This window comes from Psammomys obesus, unplaced genomic scaffold (assembly GCF_907164565.1).
Source record: "Psammomys obesus unplaced genomic scaffold, mPsaObe1.curated_primary_1811, whole genome shotgun sequence".
Lineage (NCBI taxonomy): Eukaryota > Metazoa > Chordata > Mammalia > Rodentia > Muridae > Psammomys > Psammomys obesus.
Window position 1 is genome coordinate 8,658,948 of NW_026586383.1, and position 19,759 is coordinate 8,678,706.

General features: G+C 53.4%; 1 protein-coding gene across 8 annotated transcripts in view; it reads right to left on the bottom strand.

Moving 5' to 3' along the window:
• Scn5a (sodium voltage-gated channel alpha subunit 5) overlaps positions 1-19,759 on the bottom strand; it is a 72,602-nt gene that overhangs the window by 22,379 nt on the left and 30,464 nt on the right. For 4 of the 8 annotated variants that reach the window (XM_055601611.1, XM_055601614.1, XM_055601616.1 and 1 more), the window contains exons 14-19: positions 12,670-12,843; positions 11,119-11,475; positions 7,959-8,396; positions 6,718-6,876; positions 4,099-4,219; positions 3,353-3,507 (exon numbers count right to left, since the gene is read on the bottom strand). In XM_055601611.1, the coding sequence (XP_055457586.1) occupies positions 3,353-3,507; positions 4,099-4,219; positions 6,718-6,876; positions 7,959-8,396; positions 11,119-11,475; positions 12,670-12,843 (1,404 nt within the window). Of the gene's footprint in view, positions 1-3,352; positions 3,508-4,098; positions 4,220-6,717; positions 6,880-7,958; positions 8,397-11,118; positions 11,476-12,669; positions 12,844-19,759 lie in introns of all 8 variants that reach the window. The other 4 variants (XM_055601612.1, XM_055601615.1, XM_055601610.1 and 1 more) reach the window with 2 other exon arrangements.

Consider the following 19,759-nt stretch of genomic DNA (forward strand, 5'->3'; position numbering starts at 1 on the left):
TGCGCGTGTGTATGTGTGTGTGTCTGCATGTATTCATATATATGTGTGTCTTTCTATCTGTCTCTGTGCTAGGGATCAAAGCAGAGCTTGCATACTCTAGGCAAATGCATCCCCAGTCTCTGATTTTGGTATTTATAGCAGCTTCTTCATCTGTAGAATTGTTTTCATAGTGGTGCTCATTTCACAAGTTTCCTGTAATAATTAACTGAAATTAATATTTGTAAAATATTTAAAACAGTGCCTGGTATATAGCTCTACATAAGTGTTAATTAGTCATTAACCTTCCTTCCTGGCCTTTCGCTGTCTTGTCCTTTCTACTTGGTTTGTCACACGCCTCCCACAGGGAAGGTTTGGTATCACTGCATCTGACTGCTTTTTTTTTTCTCCTCGTAGTATTTTTGCTTTAGGGTTAAGTGCTATACGATCCCATGTAATAATCATAATAGTTGCATTCTAATTTTTAAAAATCATTGTGTTTGTTTTTACATGTATGGGTGTTTTATCTGCATGTATTTCCATGTAATGTGTTTTCCTGGTGCACACTGAGGCCAAAAGAGGGCAGCACATCCTCTGAGACTGGAGTTACAGGCAGCTATGAGCTACCACACGTGTGCAGGAAATCAAACCCAGGTCCCCTGGAGGAGCAGCCGGTGCTCTGAACTGCTTAGTCATCTCTCTAGCTCCAATAGTTGCATTTTCAGATGTATTTTACCTTTCTTCCTATATATGTATGTCTGCATGTGGGGAACATGCATGTGAGTTCAGGTGTCCACAGACGGCAGAGGTGTGGCGTCCTCTGGAGCTGCAGTCACAGGCAGCTGTGAGCACCCCATGTGTCCTCTCTACATAAGGGCAGTGTGCGCTCTTATGAACTGCTGGGACATCTTCCCAGCCTTGTGGTTGTATCTTAATTGTAGGTTGTGGGCTTTATTGTCGGATCCCAGGCCTTTTGCCTTGAATTCAACATTGTTTAATATTAACACACCAACAAAAATGTCCTGATTTCTGTGTCATCTCTGTTAATGTGAGAAAAAAATAATTGGTTCTGAGAGAAGAAAATAATTCTACTGTTATTCAAAATGTTCTAATGCAGGGGCTGGAGAGATGGCTCACCAGTTACAAGCATGAACTGCTTTTGTAGAGGACCAGAGTCTGGCCCCCAGCACCCACAATGGGCAGCTCACAACCACATGTAGCTCCAGGAGGATCTGACGACCCTTCTGGTCTCCATGGACATACCTGTGCACATACACATGCACATAGACACAGACACACACAGAGATACACACATAGACACACACATACATACATACGCATGTACACGACGACACCAGGCACACACAATCTTCAACGTTAAATTGACTGGATCTAAAGTTACCATAGAAACACCTCTGGTCACATCTGTGAGTGTGTTTCCAGATGGGATTAAGTAAGCAGTTAATCTGCTCACTCTTAAGTGAGTGGCAATATTCCCACAGGTTGGGGAAAAAAGAGAAAAAAGAAAAAGCAAGACGAGGCCAGAAAGTCGCCTCTCCCTGCTTCTTGATCAGCCAGGTGTGGTCAGCAGCCCCATGCTCCAGCTGCCTTGGGGTGCTTTTGCTCAGGTATTTTATCATAACAAGGGGAAAGTAACTAATATACACCCCTAATGCAAAAAGAAAAATGAAATTTGAAACCTTTTGAGATCTGATGTGACACCTAAATCCCAAATTTTGAGCATTTATGAAATTTGGATTTAGGGTGCTCAACTGGTAATTTTATGCAAATAGTCTCAAATGTCCAAACTTCTAAAATATGAAACAGTTCTGGACCCAAGCATTTTGGATTAAAGGTACTCAGCCAGCTAAAATTTTGTTTCATGTTTAGTCACTTTGTTGCACACGGCTGATATATTTCCAAGGTCAGAGTCCTTTTCCTTTTAAAAAGTGAATTTTATCCGGTTACATTTATTATTAAGATGTGCTTGATCTTACTTGACTGTATGATTTTTTTGTTTTTTACACTTCCTGTTGCTTCTTTTTTTTTCTTGCAAGATCTCTGTTTTCTTAATATTCCCCCCTCAGCACGTTGGAAGGGATATAGTTTGCTTTCTGTTAAACAAGTTTATAACTTTAAATAACACATGCAGACTTCTTTTTCCCAATATATCATTGACGTGGTTTTTTAGAAACAGTGCTTGGCTGTCTACCCTGATTAGATTCACCAGATGCTTGCCAAAACTCCTCCTCACTTATGCCAGCCTGAGATTTTCCTGCACAACCCAGACTAAATGGCTCTGGCTGCCCTTGTTTGTGGCTGTTTAAAAACAAAACTTGTTAACATATTGTCAAATCATACTTCTCTGAAACCTACGGAGACTTGGCTCCGGCTGCTGATGGTAAAACAGCAGGCAGGCTGCGAGTCATGGCTCCAGGCCCACTCTAAAGCAGGCAGGGGCATTCGAAGTGCTCCCTGTCCTCATGCTGCCAACAACGCAAGTGTTTGCTCCCCATGTCCTCTGGACTACTCCCATCCCTGCTCACTGACATCTCCAGGGCTGGCCCATATCTGTCGAAGGCCTATAGGCTCAGAGCTGGTGCTTGCAAGCCAAACGGGGGCTTATGGAGGGTCTCACCCCTCCTCCTTGGCTGTCCTCCACTGTGAGCCTGTAGGCTTACTCCAGGGCGTCCTCCCTAACTGTCCTAGCTCTGTGTGACCTCTCCTCACTCAGAGTCCTCCATTCTTAGTCTATTCTATCTTGTATTGATCTTTGACATCTCAAACCTGCTGAATCTGGTTTCTCCAACTAGAGCAGAAGACCCTGAGGCCAGAAACACAGAGAGCTTAGAAAAGACATCAAATGCATGAAGGGTCGTGATCACAGACTCCGGAATCTGACTGCCTGTGTTCACATACAGTTTTGAACAGTGGGGGTAGGGGACCGCTCTTTCCATAGAAGCTGATGAACACACAGAATGTGACAATGTGTGAACGACATAGCTCAGACTGTGGCCCACGGAAGGCAAGGGTGGTATGGAGCCAGTGCTTGCCCGTCAGTCATGGCTGTAGTCTAATGGCCTCACAGCATGTCTGATGCAGAGGGCAGGTGGATGAGTTCCAACGTGGGAGGCTGCAGATGCAGGGAAAATGATTTCCCTTTCATGGAACAAGTCAGTGGGCTGGACACAAGGCCGGTGACAGCCCTTCTGCTGGCCTCCACAGGTGCTGTGGGTGGAGGCTTCTGAGCCTGCTCTGCTCCAGGGGGCCTGGGTGGCATATCTCCGACAGAGGCACAGCCCTGCTCTCGGTCTTCCCGCTGCCCTGCTGCCCTCCTCCAGCCCTGCCTGCCCAGCCCCACACCCCCAGGCGGTACCAGCGCTCCGCTGCTCAGCAGGATCATGAAGATGATGAAGGTCTCGAACCAGCTGTGCTCCACGATGCGGTAGCAGGTCTTGCGCAGCCGCCACCAGACCTTCCCAGGGGCCTGAGTGGTGTCCACTGTGCAGCAGGGACAGCGTCGGACACAGCCTGCAGGGGAGGGGAACAGGCCCGTGAACAGTGAGGTCTGGCGGCAGAAGGCTGGTCCTCTGAGGGAATGGCTGAGAGAAGGGGTGTGATGACGGGGGGGGGGGGGATGGCATTGGATCGGGGGATCGTGTGCTCTCTGCAGAGCCGCACACTCAGCGAACACTGGGAAGAAGCTGGCTGCACTGACCTGGGGCGGTTCTGGGGACGGCATGGGTGCCAGCCACCCTGTTCCCCTCAGGAAATAAACTCTGGAAATACTTATGTCCCAAGATCCACCCCATCTTTTCAGCGTCTGGGCCTTGGGGATGTCTGGTGGAGCCCTAAGTGACTGCCAACACCGAGGTGGCACATGATGGAAACCCACATCCACCCTCCAAATGCCACATTCACAAAGCTGCAGATGTCGGCCATACTGCGCAGCATGGGGGTAGCCAGGGGAAGACTGCGTGGCAAGGTGAGCCTGGGTTAAGGTGGCCCACGGTGCCTGCCGCACCACAAGCACGGGGCTGGCATCCCTTGTGATGCCAGCCAGCGCTGTACCAGCAGACCCCTCAGGGGTGACCCCTGGGCGTGGCTGAGGGCCGCCAGTACCTTCAGGGAAGCACTCCTCCGGGTCCTTGACATCCTCCCCGAGGTCTGGGATTTGCTCCAGGAGATCTGCGGTGTTGGTCATGTCGGCCGTGCTGCCCTCTGAGTAACTTTCCTCGGCGGTCTGTGGGGAGTGTGCAGGGATGGCCGTGGGCTGAGGAACAGCCTCCAGCCCCGGCCTAGCATCTGGGGGAGTCCAGGTGGGCTCCTCTTTGCACATCCTGGGAATCTGCCTGCCGCAGAGCCACTTAGGGAGGGCAGAGCAGAGCCTCGGCTTCGGGACTCTGGGTCTACAGGTCTGGTTCTGGTTTAGGGATGTAGGGAATGAGGGGCTTCGGGAGAACTCAAGGGCAGAAATGCATCTAGCTTGGGCCGGACAGACAAGTGGGGGAGACAGAGGGGACACCTGTTTGTACGCAGACGCACATCAGAACAGACTCAAAACCAAGACACAGGCACACAGCAGCAAGTCACACATGCAGAGGACATGCCAGCAACAGCCCATGCATCCTGCCCAGTTCGCACAGGCGGTGTTGGGTCGGGGCAGAGAAAGCGCTGGAACTGGCCCTCCTTGGCCCTAGACCTCAGTAACTTGCTTGGTGCCCAGGGAGGCGCCAGACCAGAGATTCTCAACCTGTGGGTCGCGACCGCCTCGGCAACCCTCCAAGTACACATTAGAGTTTATAATGCGGAACTGTGTTAAAGAGTCACAGCATCGGGAAGGTTGAGACCCGCCACTGTAGGGCACCCGACAGCCTGTGCGTGTTTGTGGGTACTCATGGGTAATATCAGAGGTCTGTGGGTAGAGACAGCAGCCTGTCCCACCACTCTAAACCCTGCGGCTTAGCTGGCCTCTCCTCCGGGACAGGCCAGCCAGTGAACTGGCAGCTGGGGTCATCACCACAGGTCTCCGGATGGGACAGCACAGGGGTCCGGCTCAGAGCTCTGCAGCTCCCCAGTGGCACCCGCTGAAGTCCACTCCAGAGAACCTGCCCATGGCCCTGGCCTAGCAGCTTTCTTCTCCCCCTCTGCTACTCTTGTGGCCCTCCTGGCCTCTCCAGTGAGCATTGCCCCATGAGTCCCTGCCCCTCTGCTCCGGGGTAACGGAACTTGGACAGAAGAGTCAGAAGGGCTTCCGTGGAGAAAGGAGCCGCTGTCTGCTTCCGCCCACTCTCACTCCTGTCTCAGCTGGCTGCCTAAGGCCAGGGGAGGCTCTCAACAGCCTGGCTATGTGGCTCCCGCTGCCTTCTTTGTGCTCCCTGGGATGAACCAGCATGCTTATATCTGCGCCTCATGTCTTCTTACTTCTGAGGTTTGTGGTGGAAAAGTGCTAGGTCTCAGGGGAGGGGACTGCCTGCTTGAAGTGGCTCTGTCTCGTGGTCACCATGTGGGCTTTGCAGACTGTGTAAGGCACAGAGAACAGTCAGGGAGTTCTTGGACCCAGCTGCAGGAGGGAGGAAGCGCCTCCCTTTCCCTCTTTTCTCTTTCTGAGCTTCAATTCAAGCTGTCGCCTACCTTGAACTCCTAATCCTCCTGCCTCTGCTCCCCGTGCACTGGGGTCCCAGCTGTGGGCCACCACTCCATTTCCGTAGTGCTGGGGATCAAGCCTGGGGGTCTGTGTGCTGGGCAAGCGCCCTACCATTACGAGCCCAGCCCGGGAGGAGTCCTCCTCCTCTTCCGGAACCACAGACATTGAAGGGAAGATGCCACAAAGCTCCGTATAAGGTTCACCCTCGCTCCTGAGGCTTGGCAACCTGAATCCTCCTACTCCACGTGTTAGCCATCGAGGGAGCCGGCTGTGACCCTGTCAGGTCACAGTCCACCAGGGACTCGTGCTCCAAGCACCCTAGGGCCTGTCTAACAGGACAGCAGCAGGCTGAGGGATGAGGTCACCGGCACTCTCTGAGCACATGACTTCCGATCCACATGCTTGAAGCAAGTGAGGCTGAGCAGCGTGGCAGGCTGCGGCAGGCTGCAGCATGGGTCCCTTGGCTGCGGGGCTTAAGATTCACTCACAAGTGCAGAGGGGCCAGGCAGGTTACACATACAGGGAGGCGGTAGTGCTGCAGCAGACCAAAGAGCTCCAGCCGAGCCTGGGGAATGGCTAACCTCCTCTTTACAGCACAGGGTGCCACTTTTGAGTTTTCAAGAGGAACAAGAAATGCAGATTTTTTTTTTTCTAAACAAAAAAGCTCCCAAGTAAGTGGCAGTGTTAATTCAAAGTAAAGCCTTTATGTGGCTGCAGGCTAGGCAGAGGCCCCCGGTGACTGGTATGGCAAGGACTGTTCTGAGAGATGGCTCAAGTCCTCTTTGCATTGGGGGTACGCTGGGGGGATGGGGGAGTCACAGGACAAACGCTTGTCAAGTGAACACTGGGACAGAGTGTGAGGACAGGGGAACACACGGAAGTGCTGGCTTCGTCCAGCCTCAGGGTCCACGGCTTTCTTGTGGCCTTGGGGTGGGTACCGTCTCTGCCTGTCAGGATGCTGGCTTCCCGCCCTCCTCTCTCACTGGGTCTCCTTGCTGTCTGAGACCCTGGCTATGGTTTCCCTTCATAAACACGGCCTGCGCTGTGGCCTTGAACAGCCTGGCTCGGGCCCCAGCGACAGACCCCACTGTTACCTCACTGTACCCCGGGGCCCGGGGCTCCGCCTTCCGCTCTTGCTGCCAGTCTGCCTGAGACGTACTGGCCTCAGCTTCAGAGGATGTGGTCTCTGACACCTGGCTCCCGGGCCTGGGCTCCTGGGTGGGCTCTAGGCCACCAGACACAAACTGGGATTCCTGCTGAAGAGATCCCATGAGCATAGCCTAAACACCCGGGCAGAGGGTCTCCAGGGCCCTGGCTTCATGGGCTGCGACCCCTGCCCACTGCTTCCTAGCCTCTTCATGAACCTCCACCCACTAGAGATCCCTTTCCTGCTGACTTGGGTCAGTAAGTGAGAGGTTCCTGTAAGGATGGGCAGAGGACCCATAGCCAAAGCTCAGCACATTTCAGACTCCCTAAAAGGGTGTAGCTGGACCACGAGGCGTATCTTAGCAATGGTATCAACTCCACTTAGAAGGATGTGCTAACTTCTCAAGTCCCCAAGATACTGCAGGTGATTTCCAGGACTCTCTCTCTCTCTCTCTCTCTCTCTCTCTCTCACACACACACACACACACACACGTGCGCACGCCATGTCCTATGAACGAGTCACTGGAAGCTGAGCTGCTGGTGACCCCAGCCCCAGCCCCTTAACCAGTGCTGCAGCCCTACAACTCGACTAGAAGGGCCAAGGCTTGACTGTGAGGCCATCTGAGGCAGCAGGGGTCAGGCCCAACCAGGGCCAGCTGAGGAAGCAGCCAGGAAGGGCCACCAGCACGGAAGGCAGGCCCTGGTTATGCTTGACCCAGGGAGCTAAGGAAGGACCATGGAGCCCAGCTCAGGTCAAGGGAAGCCTGAGGGGCAGACACTCGTGCTGGCCAGACTCTGGTCCCAAGTGTTAAAAATAACACGTGAGAGATAAGATAGTGCCGTCTCTCACACCTCCATCTCAGAGATGCTTATTTTTAAATCTCAGAATTGGCCTCAGGCATGGGAGGAGGGGAAGGAATGGCCGTGAGGTCATCAAACCACAGCCCTCTCCCACCCGGACATTTATCCCTGCTGGCTCTGCTGGCAACAGTCAGCGTCGGCGGTGGGGTGGGGGTGCCTCGCTTTCACTGTCTATAAAGTTAGCCAGGCACGATACTAACTTCCAGGATGAATGGACAACAGCTGGACTTGACTCCCTCCTGAGGGGACAGCTGCTGTGAGGCTGGCCTGCTGAGGTAGTCTGGACCCCACACCAGCAGGTGGCTGCCCCCTCGGGGCAGGGGCTGACCTGTTTGCTCGATTCTTCCTCGGTGCCATCCTCCTCATCCTCCTCCTGGTCGTCCGTGTCTGACTCAGCCACGGCGATGGGCACACACACAGGCTCTGAATCCCCGGGGGTGCCCTGGCCAGGTCGCTTGTCTTCCTCGAATCGTGTTTCCTTTCGGGCTGGGGGCGCCCTCTCCACCTCTGGGGGTGGCGGTGGGGACCTGGAGGCAGCCACGCAGCTGGGCAGCTGGCCACGGGCGGTGAGAGCCGCGGGCTTCTTGGGTCGCCGCCGCAGGAGGCTGCAGCAGAAGTCCCAGGTGGTCCGCTTGACGAAGCGCAGGCCCTGCTGGATGCGGGCCAGGGCCAGCTGGAGGTTGTTCATCTCGCCGTCCTCGTCGGGAGCCGTGAGGTTGTCTGCGCTGAAGGAGCTGAGCAGCAAGGCCAAGAAGAGATTCAGGACCTGTTGAGGGAGGCAGCGGGTCCAGTTCAGCCAGGCACTGCTGGGCCCTGGGTGGGGGAGAACTGAGGCTACTGTGATGACAGACAGAGCGAGGGATGCTGGCCTCTCACACCCCCCCTCCTTCTCTTCATCTATGCAAGAAAAACAAATTTAAATTCTGTCTGGGAAAGGCCCAGTCGGACAGCCACAGTGAAAATTCAGTGTCGGGTCCCCATGTTTCAGCTCGGGGTCAGAGGGCAGATGGGGAAGAGCCTCAACCAGGCACCAGCAACCTCTACACTCAGGCCTCCCTTTCCCTTCCTGCTCTGGATGAATGAGGCAGTAGAGCACAGTGGGAAGGGTAGTCCCAAAGCGCCCTCCTGGGAAGTGGGGAGTCAGAGACAAGGCAGAGGTCCCCAAAGAAACTACTCCCAACTCTAAGGGCTCTGGTGAGTCTGTGGGTAATAGGGAGGAGGCCTTTAGCCTTGGCTCCCCACAGAGGCGGCTACCTGCTCAGCATCTGTCTGTGTCTAAAGACACAGAGTCTTGGCCCCTTCACATGGGAGGGTCACAGGAACAAGAGCAGAGAAGGGACAATGGCAGGAGACAAGAAACGCAGGGACACTCATGTCTCCAGTTGGGTATGACAAGACAAGGCGTCCTGCCCAGCCCCGTGGAGGGGAAATGAAGGTGGCGGTGGGCCGGTGAGCCTATCTGCCCCCAAACTGGGGGTGAGCATTCTGGTGAAGGTGGCGGGGATTGTGAGGCCGAGGCCCAGCAAGAAGGCGTTGATTAAATGGAACAAGCTCTCCCATGGCAGCAAAGGCAAAGGCGCTTCTGCGCCGACTCTCGGAGAAACGTCCTCACCAGGGACGAGGGATTCAGTATTAGTCAAAACTGCTCGCAGTGCCAACCTCTAGCCTGGCCCCTGGCCTCTGGCTTTGGGGTCTAAGCACAGCCTGCCTTTCCCTGTTCCTGCTGCCCACTGGGGGCCCTCACCCATCCCTGGTCACACAGATCCTGGCTCCCTAGGGAAGTCCTGGGTCCAGGCTTCAGGCAAGGTAGGAGGCCTTGTCCCTTGTCCACCCACTCGGGACCCCTCTCCAGCTTCCGAAATTCGGTTTCTTCCAGGGCTTCCCCGTCAGTCACTCGTGGCTCCCAGCCTCGCTTGATCGCTTCCCGTTTCAGCAGCTCGCTTGCTTCCACCCACGCGGCTGGCCCCAGCAGCAGCCCTGTTCCCGAGGCGGCAGCGTGGGCTGGCAGCAGCTGCCCTTCTCCAGAGCCTCTAATCTTCCTGTCCCCAGGCAGACCCGCTCAGAAGTGGCAGGGCTCTGTGTGAGGGGCGGCTCAGCCTGGCATCAGGCTGAGTGCTGGGCACATTTACTTTCGGCTTTTTTTTTTTTTTTTTTTTTTTAAACAGAAAGAGTCTGGCAGCCCCTGTGGCCAAGTAGGGGACTAAGTGAAGCTCCACCCCAAGGGGCAGCTACTTTGACGGGGCTCTGAGCTTCCTGCCTGGGGACTGAGGGGGTGGACAGTCTGTTGGGGCCTGGCCTGGCCGAGGCCCCTGGAGAGGGAACACAGGCAGGTTTGGGGAATGGCTCTGCAGCCCGTAGTTCTCATCACACACCACATTGGAAAGTGGATCTAACCATCCCTCACCGAGTGCTGGGAGGGGACCTGGTAGTCACAGTAGGGCCAGACTTCGAGAGACTGGCTGCGTGTTGGTCTCCTATGTGTCCAATCACGTGGCTCCTGTCCTGAGCCAGGGACTTACTTTAACCTGTGTCTTCTGAGCTGGGAGCCTTCCTCACTTCCCCTAGCTGGGAAGGAGTGACCCTCGAGGGGTCTTCCTTCGGGGCACTGATCAGCTGCTCCTGTCTGAGGGTTATTTCCCCACACCTCTCCAGCTGGTGAGCAGCACCAGCACGTGGCCTAGGCCACGCTTCCCTGGGTCAGCCCACCAACAGCCAGTAGGAACGTTTGCCTGCAAGAAACGCTTAGGGAGTGTCTGTTACTCTGAGCAGAAAACCATGGAGTGATTCACTGGCAATGAGGGACCAGTCAATAAGGAAATGAATGAGTTCGAAATGAGCACTCCACGAACACGCGTGAAGATGAGTGTGCAGATGAATTAATGAACAAGGTGCAATGAAGGAGGACTCAGTGAACGGCTGCGTGAACAGCCTGTTGGATAGGTCGGAAGGATGGAGTACGAGGGCTGTGTGGGCAGGCTGACGGAGGGCAGAGAAGAGAGGAGACAGATGAGGGCAGCGTGGACGGGGGCCATACATGAACGGACACGGATGTGTGTGTGAACGGGAAGTTGCTGGGCAGCGAGGGAGTGGCCAGACAAGCACCTGGTGAGTGAATGCACGGATAGATGGAAGGGTCGCTAACCGAGTAGACAGGCGAGAGAAGGTGGGTGGTGAGTGGGTGACGAGGCCATAGACTGGATAGGCTGGATAGGTGAGCACGTTGCTGAGCAGATGGATGGAAGAACGAATCGTGACTAGACGTGCTGACGGTGGATGGGTGTGTGCCCGGGTGTGAGGATGCATGGTCGGGTAGACAGGGAGAGATGGGTCGACGAGCAAGCTGATGAGTGAACGGGCAGACGATCAGTGGCTTACGGGGATGTGGGCGACTTGACAGCTGGCTGGGTGACTGGCCAGAGAGCGGGGCAAGCAGATGAAGGGACGGAGAGGCGGGTCGGCGCGCACTGTGGGGCCCTCGGCTGACTCACCACCAGGTTGCCGATGACCATGACGAGCAGGAAGACCAGCAGGCACAGCGACTGCCCCGACACCTCCATGCAATCCCACATGGTCTCGATCCACTCCCCACAGAGGATTCGGAAGATAATGAGGAAGGCGTGGAAGAAGTCCATCATGTGCCAGCGGGGCAGCAGGCCGGAGTCGCTGATGCGGTGCCTCAGCTCTGAGTAGTTCTTGCCGAACAGCTGCATGCCTACCACGGCGAAGATGAAGACGATGATGGCCAGCACCAGGGTCAGGTTCCCCAGGGCGCCCACGGAGTTGCCGATGATCTTGATGAGTGTGTTCAGCGTGGGCCAGGACTTGGCCAGCTTGAAGACGCGCAGCTGGGAAGGGAGAGAGAGGTGCCTGCTGACAGGTGTGGGCTTCTGTGACTCTTGGACATTCGGCCCCCAGCTCCTGCCAGAGAGCCCTGGAGGCCTTGTTTTCCCCGAGGCACACCCCACTAGTTTCTCTGAGGGAAACGCTGCTGATTTTTGCCACAGTGTGTGGAAAGCCGCCCAGGTGCCAGCCTGCGTCAGAACTGGGCTGCAGCCCGTCTCTTCCCGTTAGCCCTCCTCTGTCCCACAGCAACCTCCCGCCTGCCTACCCTTATTCCAGGGCAGCCCCGTGGATTCTCCCAGCCTGCTGTGCCCTTCCTCTAGTGAACCGGTTCCCGTCAGGCACTTGAGGCCGGCTCAAGCCATCGACTCACCCAATCCAGCTCTCTTTCTTTCCTCTCAGCCACCACAGGGAAAGATGGCGGTGTTTGATATTTACTGGGCCTCAGGATGTCCTAGGCTGTGCTTAGACTTAGCATGGATTTCTGGTGCCCACACAGGCTGCCATGGTTACTACCCCCTTTGGTCCTCAAAGGTAACTTCTGTAAGTTCCTTGGCTCACAGGAATAAGGCCAGAATTAGAGTCAAACAGCCTGGGTTTTCCTTGCTGTTCCTACATCCTCCAATGGAGCTGCTACAGTCCTCCTCCAGGAAGCCCTCCCTGACCACATCACCAGCCCCTACTGGGCCTCAGGTATTCTGAGCTCCAAATGTAATCCACAGACAGCAGATTCAGTGACATCCGAGACCCACTGAACTTGCCTCTGCACTTTAGCAAGATCCTGGGTAATTTAAGTACTTGCAAGTTAGAAAAAAAAAAAAAGTCATTTCTGTAGGCAATGCCCTGAGCAAGCCGCCATAGACCTGGCTGTGCCTACTAACTTACAGCTCCGGGGACTTTATCTCTCGGAAGTTACTCTCTCATCCACCAGCTGGGGACATTTTAACATGGACCCCACTCCTGGATCCCATCAGAACTAAGGAGGTACATGAAAGGCTGCGTCATCACCAGCTGTTCCCCCCAGAAAGGTCTTCTCTGTCGCCACACTGGGCCAGGCACCCAGAAACACTTAAAAAATGTCTTGACATCACCAGAGCAAAGGCATCGTGTCTGGACAGCGGCCACAGGGAGGGGGTTCCCAGTCCTCACTCCATCCCCCTATCCTCCCCCCCCCCCCCCCCAGTGGGCCCAGTGGGTACCAGGCGGAAGGAGCGGAGCACAGACAGGTTGCCCATGCGGGACAGGCCCAGCTCCATGAGGCTAAGGATGACGATGACGCTGTCGAAGATGTTCCAGCCCTGCTGAAAGTAGTAGTAGGGGTCAAGGGCGATGATCTTGAAGGTCATCTCTGCCGTGAAGATCCCCGTGAAGACCTGCAGAGAGAGCAGCGGTCAGCGGGTCCCGAGCGCGGGCTGGAGGCCCCGGCCAGCAAGCACCCCGCTTCCGGACTCCTGGCCAGCGTCCCGCCCCCGCCCCCCAGGCCTCTTGGCTGCTGGCCGGGCTCAGCAGCTCGGAAACAGCCCACACTCATCACGGGCTGCGCAGACATGCACTCTCACAGCCATCAGCAGGGGCAGCCGGGGCGCCTCACCGCACCCGGAGCGCGGCCTCTCCCGGGCCCCCACACCCTTCCCACAAGCCGGTTCTTCATAACAACAACCACTGCCTGCCACGTGCAGGGGTTGCTCCAGAGTGCTTGTGGGTATTTTTGTTTTGTTTTGTTTTGGTTTTTTGAGACAGGGCTTCTCTGTGTAGCCCTGGCTGTCCCGAAACTCACTCTGTAGACCAGGCTGGCCTGGATCTCAGAGATCTGCTTGCCTCTGCCTCCTAAGGGCTGGGATGAAAGGTGTGCATTATCACCACCCTGTGGGTTTTATGTGTGTGTGAGTGTGTGTGTGTGTGTGTGTCTGTGTGTGTGTGTGTCTCTGTGTGTGTGTGTGTGTCTCTGTGTGTGTGTGTGTCTACGTGTAGGGCTGTGTGGCCCTTACATAGGTGTAGAGGCCAGAGAAAGACATTAAGTACCCTGCTCTATGGCTCTGACTTCCCTGAGGGGGTGTGTCACTGAACCTGGCTGGCCCTGAGCAGGCCTCAGGGACCCTCTGTCTCTGCCACCCACATCACTGGGGTTACAGGCGTGTACGGCCACACCTGGCTTTCAAACGATGTGTTTTTTGTTTGTTTGTTTTGTTTTCCTTTTGGACAAGCTCTTCACTATGTAGCCTTGGTGGCCTGGAGCTCTCTGCAGGATGGTCTTGAACTTGTGGAGAAGTTCCTGTCTTTACCTCTTGAGTGCTAGGATTAAAGGTGTGGGTCACTGTGCCAGGCTAAGCCTGGCTTTTCATGTGGATCCTAGGGATTTGAACTCAGATCCTTATGCCCGCCTGGCAAGCACTCTTACCTGGGAAGCCATCTCCCCAGCCCATGTGAATTTTTAAAAACTCATCCAAAAACCCGATGAGGAGAGCATCGCCGTTGCATTTTACAGGTAAGGAAATTGAGGCACTGAGAGGCGCTGTAGCTATCTAGGGTCACGAAGCTACAAAGCTCAAGAGCCTATTAAGAACATAGTCACAGGGCTGGGCCCGCCCATGGCCTGCAGCTGAGGCCTAACACAACAAGTAAACTTAAAAACGTAAAATAAAAAAAAATAATAATTTTGTTTCATTTTTTGTTTTTTTGGTTCTTGAGTGTGAACTTCCTAGACGACAGTGCCGTGCTGCAGCATTCAAGGCTGGAATGCTCGCCCAGAGACGTCCCTGAGGAGACAGAGGCTGGCTTATTGGGTTTGCCGACTTGTGACCAAGCTGCCTGATGGTCAGCTTGTGGAGCCTGTGGTGTTGGCAGGCAGCCATGACACAACCCAAGGCCCTGAGGGGTGCCAGACGGATGGGGCATGGTCCCCAGAGGAGGGTATGTCTGCTGAGGTTGCAGCCGGTGTGAAATCAGGGGTGCATAGGGGCCGGCTTAGCCATGGTGAGGTGGTGGCTGGTCCGGGGAGGCCCCCGGGGGCTGCTGGGAGGGAGGGTGGGAGGCAGCGTGCCCTGGAGCTGTACCAGGCCTGCAGGCTACCACACCTCCATCTGGCACCACTACTCTCGTTTCCATGACTCATGGGAGCCTTATGTGCCCAGCCTGGGTTCAGACCCCCCCACATCCCACAAAGCAAAGCACTCAGCTTCCCTGAGAGCCCCCAAGAGTGGCCAGTGGCTACCTCTCCTTCAGCACACAGGCTTGGGCCTCCCTAGACCTTGCCTGAGCACATGAGAAGGGGTATGTTTCTAAGGCCTGTCTGATGGGCTCGTGGGTGTTACTCCTCCATTCAGGGGAGCAGTGCTCAGCAAAAGCTCTTTCTGTCCCTCTTCCCCAAGCTCCTGGCTGATGGCGTGTGGTATGCACAGAAGCACAGACTGGCAACCAGATGTGTGGCACAGAGAACGCTCTGCTGATCTTAGGCCAGCTTCTCCGTCTTTCTCAGTGGGGACATATATGAATTGGGACAAATGCATTCAAGAGTTACAGTCAAGGAATGTGAAGCCGGTGCTCCATGTGCAGCCACGAGAGAGCACCATGCTGTGGTCAGCAGATGTGCCAGCACTCCTGAGCGGGGCTGAGGGCACCAGACCTAGGCAAGGGCTGCTCCAGATGCAGAAAGCTGGATGCTCAGTGGGCTGAGTATGGCTTCCCCTGATTCCTTAGCAGGGAGCTTCCCCATCAGGGCTGATGGAGACCTCTCAGCCCGTGGGAAACTTCTGGAGACCCTCAAGCAGTGGGGTTTGAAGTCTGAGAGGCAGATACATCATTAAAAGCACAGCCCACTCTTCCAGAGTATCTAGTCCAGTTCCCAGCACCCACGTGGCAGCTCACTGTTGGCTGTAACACCAGGTCCAGGGGATCAGACACCCTCTTGTGGCCTTTTTGGGTACTGCACACTTGTGGTGCATATACAGACATACAGACAAAACACATACACAAACAATAAATTTTTTGTTTTTTTACAGAAGGGGTCCTTTTGAGACAGGGTTTCACATAGCCCAGACCTTTTTCTTGCCCTCGGCATATATCTTTCTCGAGATTACATGATGCCCAGTGTAGCAAACATGAGTTTAACCCCTGACGCTGTGACGCTTTCCCATGTTAGTTAAACACAATTTACAGCGCCCCTTTCTTCTTTTCCACCCTTATATCAGCACTGGTGGAAGTGGTGTCCCACAGCAGTTTAAGCGGCTCTCTGTGGTAAACGATGTTCTTTGCTGGACTGTCATAATTAATAGAATTTTGCAGACACACTGTCCTACTCTCTTCATAAAGTAGAGTGTTAGAAATGGAACAGGATCAGTGACCATCACTGGATTCTGACGTGGCTAACTTGTCCTCAGAGCCAGGTCTTAACCAGCCTCATGAGCCGGTGTGACAACCGTCTCCCTCTGACTGATAATCCCATGTTTCTGCTCCCAGCACACAGCTGCTTTATCAGCTATCCCCTTATCTTTGCATTTCTTCTGCCAAACCGCTGCTCCCAGCCGTTGCTGATTGTCCTGGTACAGTGCCTGCTCATGTCTGAATTGTGTATAAATGTACTCTTTAGACGGGGAATGTTGCCGCCCAGTCTGCGAAGTGTGCCGCTCTTATTTTCTGGCTTGTCATTTATATTTTTATTTTTTACGTTAAGAAATAATTTAGGAGCTAGGCACAATGGTTATGGCTATAATCCTAGAACAGGAGGGTGGGACAGGAGGACCAAGAGTTCAAGGTCGTTCTCAGCTATACGGTGAGCGCAAGGCCAGCCTGGCCTAAGTGAGATCCTGCCTTAAATAACAAAAACTAAAAAAAAATTAACATCTTTTTAATTTGCTTCCAATGCTGGTTTTTGTTTGTTTGTTTGTTTGTTCTGGTTCGGTTTTTCAAGGCAGGCTTTCTCTATATAGCCCTGGCTGTCCTGGAACTCCTTCTGTAGACCAGCCTGCCTCCAACTCAGAGATCTCCTTGCTTCTGCCTCTGAGCACTGGGATTAAAGACCACCGTGCACCACCATGCCTGGCCCAACGCTGTTTCATTCATTCTCAGAAAACAGGAGCAGAAATGACTGAACCGGTATTTGCCATATGCTTCGATGGGCACCCCTCTAGTGTTTCACCCAAGTCCCACCATTTACTCCTCACAGGAGCCCCTGTGCTGTGGGATGCTAATTATTACTGCTGTACAAATAAGGGGACAGGGATTAAGCACCGACCCACATGATGGCCTCCACGGTGGCTCAGCCTCCTGTCCACCAGCACAGGTAACTTACAGAACTCTTCACAGTGCTGCAGCCCCTGGGCAGTTACTCCCCAGATTTGACGTGCACTGTCCAGCCATGTTCTTACATATTAAACACACGATAAGTATATATCATGTGTTTGTGTGACTTCTCTTAACAATGGACGGTGACTTGGAAGCACCGGCCGAATGAGCCCTTTCCTCCCTGTGGTGCTTTGAAAGAGAAATGTCGCCCCAGGAGGCTCCGGTATTGAAACTGTTTGGACTTCAGCTGGTGGGGCTGCTTCGGGAGGTTATATAACCCGCAGCAGGTGGAGGGAAGACACCACCAGGGTAGGCTATGAGGGTCTGTACAGCCCCACGGCCAGCTCACTTGATCTATTCCCTGTTCTGGGTAGAAATCTGTTCCCTCAGCTCCCTGCTCCTGCTGCCGGGCTTCCCTGGCCTCTTCAAACACCCAGCCCGCAGGAACCAGGAACCGTAAGCCGGAATAAACTCTCCCTGAAGCTGCTTTAGGTGTTTTTCACAGCAGCAGAAAAGCAACTACTACAATCCCCAAGCTGGGCGGGGTGAAACTGGGACAGGTGTTAATGGTCCCTTCTCTTCCTAACTGACGCTTAAGGGGCTTAAGGGTTCACTACTGCCAGACTCTGTGTCCTCTGACAGGTGAGTATCTGCTGGGTACTAGTGACCTCGCTGGGTTTACGGCACTGCACGTTTTAATGCCAGGACACAATCTTCTTTCATACTCCAAACTTTAAACAAGTTTTTATTTTAGTTAAGTGTCAAAGCAGATTCCCCAGCATCTAATTAGTGAGCGTGGCATGAAGTAGGGACCTAAATTAGCTTTTTTCTGCTCAGATGAAACGTTCTTCCCAGGACCATCTATAGAGTGGCCCACCCTTTTCTTACTGATTTATAATCCTGCAACCAGTTCTCCAATAGGATTGCTTTAGTCCTAACATTTCAGTCTTACAGCACTGAATCCCTTTATAGATACCACATTTTTGGAGGTTTTGTAATATATTTTACTATATGATAGAAAAATTGCCACCTTATTCTTTTTTCAAGATTTATTTATTTATTTGTATGTGTTACATGCATGGGCATGCAGAGGGCAGAAGGAGTCGGATCCCTTGAAACTGGAGCTTCAGACAGTACTGAGCCTCCATGTGGGTGCTGGGAACTGAACCCAGGACCTCTGCAATCCAGGACTTAACCATTGAGACATCTCTCCAGGCCCAGCCCCAACCTGCTGTGTTTTTAATTCCTTTGTAAGGGCAAGCTTTTCAAGCTATGTTCTTAGCGATGCTGCCTTTGATTACGTAGTGGGCTAAACAGTTGAATTTGCAGTCCTCTGTTTTATGGAATGTGCCTTTGGACACATGCTTGGAGAGTCCGTCCCCACACCAAGGTTACCTACCTATAGTTATTTTGGTGATTTTGTTTCTTTACGTTAATGTTTAAGCCACTTGTACTATATTAAATTCTAGAAGACCAAAGCCTTTCATGCTAGCAGTAAAGCTATTCAAACAGTGTGAAACGCAGCAGTTACCAGGAACAGAGTCTTGGGTTTACTACAACTGTCAACCACAGGCTGGCAGCTCAGCAGAGCCACTAAGGCTCTTCACTACGTCCAACTGCTGCCCAGGCCAACCCAGAGAAACTACACTCTGCTTAAATCCCATGATGACCATCGGACAGCCACTTAGTGCCTGCAGCTACGCCATGGGACTCCGCATGCCGAGGTGTACCGAAGACCACTCAAAAAACACAATGGCCATACTGAGAGACTCCACACACTAAGAAAGTAAAGGATAGCCAAATGCCCTCAAATGACTGGGAAAATGGTGAATAAATTCTGCAAACGACCACGTGGACTTCTGCGTTTATAAAGGAGTTACAGAAGCAAATACCCACGACTCACAGGGTGCACGAGGTCTGCCTGCCTGTGCGAGCCACCAGAGCAGCTGTGCCTGAGAAAGACAGACCTGAGACACAGCCGGGGCCTCCTCACTGGCCGGGGCAGTGATCTCAGGAGCTCTGGCCAGCCCTGCTGAGGACCTGGAGGTGTCCACATGTCAGGATACATTGGATGCACGTGTAACTCTACTCCCACCATTTCACCCCTCCTGCCTCAGTTTCTCCATCTGCGACTCAAAGAGGCAGAACCTGATGTGGTTTTAAGAAAATTATCTGAAGGAATCCAGACATTTTGACTCCTGGAATCAGCCCCTTTAATAAAGACAATGGCGACAGCGTCACCTATGCTGAAAGCTTGTTGTTCGTGCAAGCTGGAGGAAAGCACGCTATGGATATTATCCTATTCAGCCTCATTAGCTTCCAATGAGGTTCACAGTGTCTGAGTCCTTGCATTTATTAAATCCAGCACATACTTAGTGTGCCAATTACCAGACTAAGTAGTTTGCTTGAGGTCTCGTGGTTAGTAAGAGCTGAGTCAGAATTCACACCTGGCTCTGCATGTCCTTGATTGACTCAACACACTCAGCCATCCATCCATCTAGCCACCCACCAGGCCTGCCATCATCTCCTCACACATCCATTCTCCCTTCTTCCTTCTCCTATATAATCATCCACCCACCAATCCATCCACCCTGCCTCCCATGCTCTCCTGCTCTCTAATCATCCACTTGCCTTCACCTACAGATCCAGCCATCTTTCCTTCCTTCTCCCTGTCTCTCTCCCATCTAACTGTTGATCCATTCATCTGTTACTGTCTCCTATTCTATCACCTCTAATCACCTACCTCTTTGCCCTTCTTTTCCTTTCTCCCTTATTATCCATCTGTCCATCCTTCTTGTTCACTCTCTAATCATCCATTCTCCATTCCATCCATCCATTCTCTCATCCATCCATCCATCCACCCACACATCCTCTCATCCATCCTCTCATCCATTCATCCATCTACCTACACATCCTCCCATCCATCCTCTCATCCATCTATCCTCCCATCCATCCATCCTCTCATCCATCCATCCATCCATCCACCCACACATCCTCTCATCCATCCAT